This window comes from Gekko japonicus, unplaced genomic scaffold (assembly GCF_001447785.1).
Source record: "Gekko japonicus isolate JY-2015 unplaced genomic scaffold, Gekko_japonicus_V1.1 scaffold614, whole genome shotgun sequence".
Classification (NCBI taxonomy): Eukaryota; Metazoa; Chordata; class Lepidosauria; order Squamata; family Gekkonidae; genus Gekko; species Gekko japonicus.
This window is the reverse complement of record NW_015161421.1, coordinates 336,744-349,212: the sequence shown is the minus strand read 5'-3', so window position 1 is coordinate 349,212 and position 12,469 is coordinate 336,744. Positions and strand designations below refer to the sequence as shown.

Genomic DNA, 12,469 nt, shown 5'->3' with positions numbered 1-12,469 from the left:
GGATGCAAAACACAGGGCGGGAGAAAAACGGGAATTATGCTGTGTGCAGCAACCTCTTCCAGTTGGCTTATCTATCTTTATACTTCCACATTCATCCTAAATATGATGGCAGCAGTCCAAAGAGGCCAATTGCGGTATACGGGGGACAGAAAACTAACATGTTCTTCGTTTTTTACTGCTGCCATTGAACGCACAGGCTGCTGCTAAGTGAAAGGGTGAGGTTGCCACACCTAGACAGGGAAATCCCTGGAGATTTGAGGAGTGGAGCCTGGGGTGGGTGGGGCTTGTGGAGGGGAGGGACCACAGCATGGTAAAATGCTATAGAGTCCACCCTCCAAAAGCAGCCATCTTCTGACCTCGGTAGTCTGGAAATCAGTCGTAAAAGCAGGAGGTTTCCAGGCACCACCTGGAGATTGGCAACACTATGAAAGGAGCATATAAGGAACAGCCTTGCTATGGCATCGGATCACGTGTTGATGCGGCCTGTGCTGTGTTCTGACCACCACCAGCTTTCCAAGACCTCAACCATGACTTACCGGGATCTTTTAACTGAAGAAATCCGGAAGTGTATCTGGGACTTCATGCATGCAAAGCTCAAGCTCTGTCTCTGAACTGTGGATTCTCCTAGAATTTATTGAGCCAGAAACAGTTTGGCGCTCTAGTACAAAGTGGAGTTCTAGTGAAAATGGTGGCATGTAAATTCACGGGCAAATCAGCTTTGGGGGTTTTGTTTTGTTTCGAGTGCATATGTTCAACTATCACTCTAAGTAAATGTCTCATGATTTGTGTTGGAGGTAGGGATGGGCTAATATTCTTTGCCTCTTTTTAAACATCCGTTTATATATTGATCAGTGGTTTCAGTTCAGTTCAGTCGCTTTTCCTTGTGTATTGTGTGTGCCGGCTGTGCAAGTTTTCATATGCAGTTTATGTATACAGTGGACATGATTGGGGAGGGGCTGTGACTCAGTCAAAGGTCCCTCAAGGGTCAAATCATCCATTGTCAGATACCTGTCACAGGGAGCTTAGACCCTTGAATCTTATACCCCGAAAATCTTGTTGGTCTCTAAGGTGCTACTGGACTCAAAGCTCACTCTTTTGCTGCAGACCAGCATGGTCACTCTCAAAAAAGAGTAGGAAGATTTTTATTATTATTATTTATTTATTTATTTACTTGGGGTTTATATCCCGCCCTACCCAAGCGGCCCAGGGCGGCGAACAAGCGGCGATGCCGGAATAAAATATAGATTCATTAAAACATTAAATACATACAAGCTAAAATGGTGCTCTACAGTTCACTAAATTTCCCAAGATGCACAGTGTCCCTCATTGGCGGCCGGTGTTGTAGTAGCGTGAGCGCCAGGAGTGATGTTCCTCATCAGGGCGGCATCTACCCCCCTCCCAGATAAGTTGGATGGTAGGGTCGAGTCACAATGGTGGTATAGTGACGGCGGCGGCTCCTACTCAAAAGCCTGGTGGAAGAGCTCCGTCTTGCAGGCCCTGCGGAACTGTACAAGGTCCCGCAGGGCCCGGATCTCCACCGGGAGCTCATTCCACCAGGTAGGAGCTGCCACCGAAAACGCCCTGGCCTCGGTTAGGACAAGCTTGATGTCTCGGGGCCCCGGAACCTCAAGGAGGTCGAGACTCCCCGATCACAGCGCTCTTGGGGGAACATACGGGAAGAGGCGGTCCTTGAGGTAGGCTGGACCCTGGCCATTCAGGGCTTTAAAGGTAAGAACCAGCACTTTGAAACGAATCATGAGTTCAATTATCACAGGGAAGAAACCGAATCGGAACAAGGATTTTTCAGTCAGCGCGGGTGAGAAATTCAAAAAATCATCCCTACTTTAGGGTAGAGGTGCCCATTGGGTTCATGTGCCTGTTGTAGTATTGGGCATTCTTTTGCAGGCTGGAAGGAGCTGCCTTCCTGGATCCTCTTCCCTAAACAAAGCTCCAGATGATGGAATAGCCTCAATTTATATGTGCCGGGTTGATGTGGCGGATTCAAATCACAGAAGAATTGACTCAGGACACGGGATAATAAAGCAGGCATTGACAGCTCTGGGAAACCAAATATTACAGCTGTCTGGAGGACAAATGGACTTGGTGGTAGCTTAAGCAGGAATTAATTAAGCAGGCTCTTTGTCAAAAGCCCTCATCAGATCCAGTTACCATAATGTCTTAAAGCTGTATACCATGCATCCCCCCTGTAATAAATCGTGCCTCTGTCCTCCTTGTGAATGGCTGTTTTATTTTATTTTTACTATTTCGATTTATATCCTGCCCTTCCCTTGAGCAGGCTCACGGCAGATCAGAACAATAAATTCCAATACAATCTTAAAATAATTCAGTTAATAAATATCAGACATTAAATTAATACGGTAAAACCAGTTAAGAACGGTTCAGGTGGGCAGTGCAGCAAATTTCAGTTTTCAGTTCCTACAGCCGGGAATGAATGGGCCAAAGCCAAGCCGTAAAGGTCTCATTAAAAGCAGCTTACTGCAACAGCGATAGGGTTGTTGTGTGTGTAGCCTTGTGCTGATTTTTTAACAAATATTTATTTTGAAGGCCCAGCTTCTACTGCAAAAAGTTAAGAAGCACAATAGGGCTGCCAAATCCCTCCGGGGGGGGGCGGAAACCCCCCCGCCCCAGAGGCCCATTCCCCAATGCCAGGGAATCGGGCCCCAGCATGCACGTCACAGGGAAGTGACGTTATGACGCCGGGCACGCTGGGGGCGGGGCGACGGCCATACAAGGGAAAACTCTATGGTTTCCCCAGCATGCCCGGTGTCATGACGTCACTTCCCTGTGACGTGCATGCAGCACGCCGGGAGCCGAACTGGAGTCCCCTGCCAGAAGGGTAAGTCCCACTTGGCAACCCTAGTTCAGAAATAGCTACCAAAACCAAATATCACCCTCCCCCTCCCCCAGTTCCTGGGTGCCATCTCGCTCTAGTGATAAGTCTCTAGTATAAAGGAAGAAGGATATGGAATGGGATAGTATAGCCCAATCTCCTTAGATTTGGAAGCTAAGCAGCATTGGTGCTTGGAAGGGAGACCTCCCAAGGAAGACTCTGTAGAGGCAGGCAATGGCAAACCACCTCTGCTTAATCACTTGCCTTGAAAGCCCTATGGGGTCACCACAAGTCAGCTGTAACTTGACAACACTTTACACACACAATAAAGAAAGAGGTCAGCTATCTTGATTGGGGCTGGCTTGATTCTCAAATATCGCCAGTTGAGTTTTAAGGGGCAAAGAGTGCTGGCTGCAGTCCAGAACACAGCAGGGCGGGGGGAATCCACCTTTCCTTTGACACAGTGTGATCAAGAGCAGGGTTTGTCCCCCTGCCACCGTTCTACCAAAATTCACCCCTTGACTTGCTCCCATGTAGATGAAGGGTTGCCATTAATTCCAGTGGTGATGAGTAAGGCACTGCAAACAAGAAAGCAATTGCATTGTGGGTCAAAACCTGCTCCAGTGTCCACTGAGAATATTACTAAAGGGTAATGAAAATTATATCTCCAGGCACAGAGGTGTATTGTAGTACACAGAAGAATATTGTGTTCTGTTCTAGGGGACCCTTTGAAATGCACTGGTCAACCTTCTACACATCCGCACCCCTTATAATGCTAAGAATTTCTCCAGCTGTAGATGTCACCTTCTATTCCTAAGAAGCGTTAATTGCAGGATGTTCGTGATGATTTGTTGTTTTTCAGTATTTTCAGTATTTTGTGTAGTATCTGATATTATCCCTGGGCCTCAAGGTGGGTTACAGGAACTATATGACCCATATCTCTTAATGTGATTTCCTGTTCCTTATTAAGTTGCAAGGAACAGAAGAAGGGCTATGCAGGATATATTTTTTTTAAAAATGCATGTTTTCTTAAAACTCATGTGGCTGAGGGGTACCTCCACATCCAGAGGCACTAAACCTCTGAATCCCAGAGCCTGGAAGCGACATCAGGGGAAGGCCTCAGCCTCTCTGCCCTCTTGTTGGCCATCCAAAGGAACTGGTTGCCCATGGTGTGAGATGGGATGCTGGAGTAGATGGACGACTAGTCTGATCCAGCAGGGCTCTTCTGATGTTCTTAGGAAAGCCTGGTCCTCTATGCCCTGTTGTTGGTCATCCAGAGGAACTGGTTGGCCACTGCGTGAGACAGGATGCTGGGCTAGATGGACCACTGGTCTGATCCAGCAGGGCTCTTCTTATGTTCTTATGAAGGCCTCAGCCTCTATGCCTTGTTGTTGGTCATCCAGAGGAACTGGTTGGCCACTGTGTGAGGCAGGATGCTGGACTAGATGGACCACTGGTCTGATCCAGCAGGCCTCTTCTGATGTTCTAACTAAGGTCTCAGCCTCTATGTCCTGTGGTTGGCCCTTCGAAGGAACTGCTTGGCCACTGTGTGAGACAGGATGTTGGACTGCATGGACCATTGTTCTGATCCAGCATGGTTCTTCTTATGTCCTTATGACTTACCGACACCTTTCCTTCCCTCTGATTCTCTCGCAGCCGTGAACGAAGCACCAGCCCCTCAGCAGACAACCATGTTACCACAGACCCAGCCCGAACATCCCACCAGCGAGGATGCGCCCAGCAGGACAATTCCAACCGCATGTGTCCGACCTACACATCCGCTCCGCAGTTTTGCCAATCCCTTGCTACCTCCACCAATGAGTGCAATAGAACCGAAAGTCCCTTATACACCACTTTTATCTCAAACAGGTAAGGTAGTTGTCAGAATTGGTGCCCACACACCTAGGGTCACAGCTAAGGCGAGACCAGAGTGTGCACCACCTGGAGTTGCCAAGCCATGTTGTTCGACAGTGACATCACTTCCGGGGAAAGCTCTGGGAATTGCCAGAAATGCTATGATAAACTGCAGAGTTTCTGGCAGTTCCTGGAGCAACTGATGTCACTTCCAGGTTTTCCCTGGAAGTGACGTCATCACACTTGTGGCACTGGTAAGGTTTTTTAAAAAAATTCTTCTGCCCTGACAGGAGGCTTTGAAGGGCTGTCACCACCCCGTCTGGAGCACTGAGTCACTCAGCCAAAGTTCTTTATTTTCAGAAATATAGGCTTTGAATTGTTGTGACTTGACAGCTGTCATTGAAGGATGTGTTTCTTTAGAATAGGGGAATTTCCGTTTCTCTGAAAAATCAGTAGCTTCTACAGTGCCCTGGCCTTCCATGATAATATTCCAGTCACTACCTGTCTGTGGCCACTTGGGATTCACCCGGTTCAGAGTAGGTATTTCAAGATCACTATTATCCTTATCATCCTATGTGACAGTGAAAAAGTCCCCCTAGATCTTCAAAGGCCCCGGTCACACAGCAAAGTTGCTGCGGGAGAGGCACGGATGGTGGGCGGATTATCCGGGCACGATCACACCCCAACATCTGGGAAGTGGAGCACACCCATGGCTTACCGCCGACAATGCGCGTTAAAAAACTAGTACCTCCAAGGTACTAGTAAACGTTTGCCATGGGCTGCCTCCAGACGCCCGTGGTGTGATTGCGCCGGCACCCTTCACTGCCCCTCCGGTCCCTCGTTTACCCGCCGGTGCCGAGGGAAGGACCCATGGTGTGCCGCCGGCGCGTCTGATCGCGTAATCGCTGATCAAACTGCGCCGGGGCAATTAGCCATGCCTCCCCCCCACGATATCCAGCCCGTGATTGTAACTGCAATAAGGTACTTGAAAAGGGTAAGGGAACATTTTAAAAGGTATTTACTTCAGCAAGAGCGGGAAGGTGGCATGGTACAGCCTGATCTTGTAAGAACTCAGAAGCTAAACAAGGTAGGTACATAGATGGGAGACCACCAAGGAAGACTTTGCAGATGAAGGCAATGGCAAACCACCTCTGCTTCTCACTTGCCTTGAAAGCCCTCTGATGGGGTCATCATAAGTCACGTACAGTTTGACGGCACTTATATACATCTCGACTTAAGAGCAAGGGGTTCGTTATAAGCAGACATCAGTTTTAAAATTATTTCTTTTTCTACTTGATTTAGATGTTCTTGACACCAACCATTCAATTATTGAAATGCACAGACACCTGGACTTGGTGACAGAGAGGTAGAAAGAGGCATTGCTTATGAAGCCACTGGTTTTCCATTCATTTCTTGGCAATCCCTCCTAGCAAGGAAGGCTGGCTGTGGCCTTTCACAAGGCCACAGATCTTTCATTCTGAGAACAATGGGCTTTGTCAGACAGCACTAGTCTCACAATCTTGGAAAGCCCCCATAAGTTCAAAGCAAACTCAGGCTCAAAAGTTGGGGGATGTCGCATACATGTTGGCAAAGTCTGCATGAAGCGGATGGGACAAGACAAGGTTCATCCTAAGCTTAACTCTCAGCAACAGCTTTATTACACTCAGTTATTTTCTCCTCAGGAGCTTGGGGCTCCCTGTCCAAGCCACAGAGCATCTTCCTCTTTAGCCTCTCACTTCCGCTCTCTTTTATCCACTTCTTCCCAGCCAACAAGCAACAGGAGTCCAATGTTTTGTTTTTTTTCTTGTGAGTTCTTCCTGTAATAATTGCAGTGCAAATATAAATTTCTTTCACCATGTGACTGTCTGGGCAGCAGGAAGCTAATTGTGGCTCCCTGCAGCATGAAACAAACGTAGGTTGCCAGACCCCCCAGTGAAGGTGGGGGTCCCCCATTGACAGGCCCCACCTCCCCACCACCAATCAGCTGGCCAGCAGGGGGGAACTTTCCCTGAAAAAGAGGGAGACCCATCCGACGTGCAGCAATGTGTCTGCGTCACTGCCCACGTGACCCAGAATCATCACATCAAGGATGTTGAGGAGACACTGTGGCATTTGGGCAAAAACTGTATGGTAGAAGCTAAATTTACCATAGAGTTTTTGCCCAAATATCTGACCGCCACCCCAACATCCTGAATGTGATGATATCACTTCTAGGTCATGTGGGCAGTGACATAGACACATCGCTGTACATCTGATGGGCCTCCCTGCTGCTCCTGATTAGTCCCCCCTCCCCCGCCAGTTGCCTGGAGGGACCTGGCAACCCTAAGCAAACATGGGACATAGTTATGCTGCAGGGACTTGTGATGCATCCTTGCTTCGCCCTCTGATTCCTCCTGGCCTGTGTCCCTGCCATTCTGCTCATCAAAATTTAAAGCCTTCTTCTGGCATAAGGGGCCTTCCTCCCACTTGAGTTACTCTTCCTTCAGCATAAGAGTTGTTTGATTTGGGAAATGGCTCCTTAAGCCTTAGGAAGGCTTCAAACTTTGCTGAGCAAAATAGGAAGATATGGGACAGTGTGCAGTGTCAATCTCTACCTCAACAGTCTGATGGGTGCCCTAATTGTCTAGTGTTATGGGTACATGTTTTTCCCCAGGACATTGTCTAGTCTTAGAGCAAGGTATGAGTCCAGTAGTACCTTAAAGACCAACAGATTTTACTGGGTGTAAGCTTCCGAGAGTCAAAGTTTTGTATCTGATTAAGGGAGCTTTGTCTCTTACATGCTTATAGGAATATAGATACGACACCAAACTACTAGCAAGCACCATCAATACTCAGATTTACAGATGACAGAGGAAGAAACCCCTGGACTGAATTCTGGAGACAGAGAGCAAGCAGATGAAACTGGGCCTCATGGGTAGGGCGGGATACAAATCCCAAGAATAAATAAATAATAAATAAATAAGATACTGGAAATGATACAGGAAAGGACACTCCCCATATTTCTACGTAGCTTTTCCCAGCCTGCAGTATGAACCACACGGCGGCGGCTGCCTCTTTCGCAACAGACTGTAAGGCTAACTGTAGCTACCCAAACACAGACGCCCGGTAAATTACTTTTCTTGGGAATTTTTCTTAAAACAAGTTAACAAGATGAAATCAACTGCTTTCTACTAAGACCCCTCAGGCAGGTAAACAGATTCCCTGCTGCTTTCTGTTCTTTAGAGAGAAATAGGCATTTGAACAATCTCATGAAGGGAGGTTTGACACTCAAAAGTTTATACCCCGAAAATGTTGTTGGTCTCTAGGGTGCTGCTGGACCCGAATGCAGCTCTTCTACCTCATGACAACACGGTTGCCCTCCTGAAGAAATCGACTAGAGATTTTGGAGAGCCTGCACGGACATCGACGCCGATTCATTAACAAGCCGGGCAAATCACAAGCCGCTTAAAACGGCTCCAAAGCCACAGAGAGCAAAGCAGCTTTTATCATCTCCCCACAATGGAAAGGAAGGAGGTTGGATCCAGTGTGGCGAAGTTATCACATAGTAGAGTCTGCGTAATGTCACAGCCACCAGGAATGGACAGCCACCTCTCCGTGCAACCTAGAATTCTTCATTAGTAAAGGTAAAGGTTTCCCTTCCTCGAAAGTCAGTCGAATCTGACTCTAGGGCGTGGTGCTCATCTCCGTTTCCAAGCCACAGAGCCAGCGCTGTCCGAAGACATTTCTGTGGTCGTGTGGCCAGCATGACTAGACGCCGAGGCGCACGGAACACTGTTTCCTTCCCACCGAAGTGGTACCTATTTATCTACTTGCAAGGGAACCTTTACCTTTACCATTTTTTAAATGCCGTGCAATCAGCACCCAAGGAAAGACACACACACGTCCCTTGCCCCAGGCTGTTTTCACTTGCAAAAACAACCCAGAAGGGAAACCTGAATCCTACACACACACACACACTACCACCACCACAGTGCCCAGAGCCGCACCAGGCTTTCTACCCTCTCAAGAGCCACCACGGTGGCTAGCAAATTAAAACATACATACTACAATCATATGTTAAAACCATTAAAACCTGGGGGGGGGGGGGGGAAACCCCAGCATGCTTTCCCCTTCAAACACCTGCTATCCATCACTAAATAATCCTCTTTTGATGGCACACCAAAGCTAGCAAATCCTGAAACATACAAAGAGGATCTTTTTTAACTAACTCCTACTGGTACTTAATCTTTCCTTATATGATACCTGGGTGGTCGCCTCTGCTTAACTGAAATGTAATCAATCCCTGCTCACTTATACCCTTAGGAGCACGTCCGTTGCCTTTCTGTGGGGTATCAGTTCAGCAATGCTATAAGGCAGTGCTAGAGAGCCAGTGTGGCAGGGGTCATTTCCTGTAGGAGCGCACAGGAGCGGAGCTCCGGCAGTAAAGAACCCAGGGGGCGGGCACATGCAACAAGCCCCACCCCCTGCTCCCAGCAGCCCTCAGCCAGTGCAAGAAGCAGCCAGGTAAATTGCAGAGCCCCTCCCCCAGTCCAAAACAGTCCAGTGGCACCTTTAAGACCAGGTTTTATTCAGGTACAAGCTCTCCCTCCTCTGCAAGGACAGACCTGCACATTACCCCCCCCAATAGCTAGCCATCCAAAAAAGTCCAGTGGAGCCTGAGCAGTGGGTGTTGCCTTCTGACACACTTCCGGTGATGTCAGGGGGTGTGGCATATGCAAATAAGTTATGCTAATGAGTTATGCTAATGAGCTCCTGCACCTCTTTTTCTATGAAATGACCCCTGCAGTGTGGTATAATGGTTAAGAGTGTTGGACTATGGGAGACCAGGGCACTGAGGTCCACCAACCAACATCCCAACTCGTACCATGGAAGCTCCCCCCCTACCCATATGAGCTTCATAGGGCACTGAGGTCCACCAACCAACATCTTTTGGTGGTCCCCGGCCCCAGGGACGTCTGACTTGCCTTGACCTGATGGAATGAGCTCCCATGTGAGATCAGGGCCCTGCAGGATTTATTACAATTCCACAGGGCCTGCAAGACGGAACTCTTCCGACGGGCTTTTGGTTGAGGTAGCAGGCGTCCCCCTCCTTAGTTCGGCCTCCATCTGTAGCCTGGATCCTGAGATCCTAAATCTTAAAGATCTCTTAAAAAAAAAAAACCTTAAATTCCAATACCATCAACCACTGAGGTATCTGGGTATTTTTACTAGAGTTGTATGGTACATATGAGTCACATTATTTTATATTGTGTTTTGATGTGGTTTTAATTGCATTGTATTTTTATACTGTTGGAACCCGCCCTGAGCCCGTTAAGGGGTACGGTGGGATATAAATCCAAATAAATGAAATAATAAAATAATAAATAAATAAAATGGAGTTACCTCGAACCAGTCACACACTTTTAGCCTAGCCTACTTCACAGGGTTGTTGTGAAGATAAATTGGAGGAGGGAAGAACACTGTAAGCTGCTTTCGGTCCCTATGGGCATGAAAGGTGGGGTACAAATGAAATAAATAAATAAATAAAGGAAAGTCAAGGGGGAGTAGAAACCAGGGTTATGTTTCATAAGTGGGGTAGTTAGGGTTAAGGTTTATCAGGGCTTTTTTTGTAGAAAAAGCCCAGCAGGAACTCATTAGCATAATAAGCCATACCCAACAACAGGAACTCATTAGCATATTAGGCCACACCCTGACAGCACAGCTCATTCACATATTAGGCCACACCCTGACAGCACAGCTCATGCACATATTAGGCCACACCCCCATGTTACCAGAAGTGTGGTCATCCAGCCACACCCACCTTTTGCTTCTTATTCCCTTTACCTTGTTTGTTGTCAAAACCCAGGGCCTTTTTGCATGTTAGGCCACATACCCCTAATTGTAGTCATTCCTAATGAGTTCCTGCTGTTGGGTGTGGCCTATTATGCTAATGAGTTCCTGCTGGGCATGGCCAACTTGGGAGCCAGCCAGAACTCCGTTCCTGTGCATTCCTGCCCAAAAATAGCCCTGAGGTTTATACGCTGTCCAAGTTGTGGTGAACTCCTTCCTTGATGGAGTCAATCCATCTCCTGTTGGGTCCTCCTCTGTCGCTGCTGCCTTCAGTTTTTCCTAGCTTTATGGTCTTTTCCAAGGACTCTTGTCTTCTCATACTGTGACCAAAGTACAACAGCCTCAGTTCAGTCATTTTAGCGTCTAGGGAGAGCTCAGGCCTGATCTGATCTAGAACCCACTTATTGGTATTTTTGGCAGTCCACTGTATCCGTAAAACTCTCCCGCAACATCACATTTCAAAGGAATCAACTTTCTTCCCGTCACCTTTCTTCATTGTCCAACGTTCACACCCATACATAGTAATGGGGAGTACTATGCCATGAATTATCTTCATCGTGGTTGCCAATGACAGAAGAAGAAGAGGAGGAGGAGGAGATTAGATTTATAGCTCGCCCTTCACTACCCAAAGGAGTCTCAGAGCATCTTACAAACTCCTTTCCCTTCCCCTCCCCACAACAGACACCCTGTGAGGTAGGTGGGGCTGAGAGAGCTCTGACAGAGACTGCTTTTTTTCAAGAACAGCTCTTGTCAGAACTATGGCTTTTTCAAGGTCATCCAGTAGCTGCAAGTGGAGGAGTGGGGAATCATACCCGGTTCTCCCAGATTAGAGTCCGCGCACTTAACCACTACACCAAACTGGCTCTCAATGATTTTTTCTAGCTCCTTCATCACTGTCTTTCCCAGTCTCAATTGGTTACAGTCTCCCCTTGGGTTGATGATGGAACCAAGGAATAGAAAATAGAAAAGTTTCAGCTTCTTCAGTGTCAGCCTTAAAGTTGTGTGACTCCCCAGTGGTCATTGCTTTTGTCTCCTTGTTGTTCGGTTGTAGTCCTGCTTTGGCACTTTCTGTTTGAACTTTCATTCACATATTCAACATTTTCCCTGTTATCATAGCGCAAGCATTTAACCCATATGAATATGGCTCCTTAGGCTGGGGCAGATCATGAGCTCTGTGACTCTTGCACTGCCTATTGTGAACTTTGATCGAACCTGGCAACATTCTGCTTGCAGCTCTCTGTTACGGTGTGATTATTTAGTGGCTGAATATTTCCTAGGAAACATGCGCCATGATGCATAAACAATATTGCAAAGGATGCTCCTTTTGTGGCATGGAGACTGAGGAAGAGGTGGGAAAGTTTACACCTGTTGGGGGGGTTCCCTTCTCTGTGTGCCAGGTGTGCAGGGCAGCTGAACTCTAAGGCGAGTTTCATCTAATATACTCAAGGAGGCCTTCTAGTAGTTACAAGCTAGCCAGCGTTTGCATCTGACAGCTATATATTGTCCAGTGAATGAGCTAGTGAAATGCTTCATATCCTTATGGAGGAAATAAAGCCGCACTATATTAAATTCCTCCTGTGGCTATGCAGTATAATAGTATTGTCAATTCTTCAATTTCCAATTAGTACTATTTCTTTCTTTTCCTCCCTTCCACTCTTCCTTCCTTTCTTTTCCTCCCTTCCTCCCCCCTCTTTCCTTTCTTCCTTCCTTTCCTTTCCTTTATTTATTTATTTATTTATTTATTTTATTTTATTTATACCCCGCCCTCCCCGCATTGCGGGCTCAGGGCAGCTTACAAGAGTATGGCACACAGTGCGATAAAACAGCAATAAAACAATTTAAAACACTTAATATATGGGCCAAGCCCAAGGATCCCACGTGACTAAAACCCTCTCTCCCTATTGCACAGCCCTTTCATCCCAGGGGAGGTTGCTG

At 47.3% G+C, this 12,469-nt stretch overlaps 1 protein-coding gene across 1 annotated transcript in view; it reads left to right on the top strand.

The window, feature by feature from the left end:
* DCC (DCC netrin 1 receptor) overlaps nt 1-12,469 on the top strand; it is a 591,220-nt gene that overhangs the window by 569,976 nt on the left and 8,775 nt on the right. Inside the window, exon 23 of the mRNA XM_015428299.1 lies at nt 4,508-4,720. Within this exon, the coding sequence (XP_015283785.1) occupies nt 4,508-4,720 (213 nt within the window). The remainder of the gene's footprint in view (nt 1-4,507; nt 4,721-12,469) is intronic.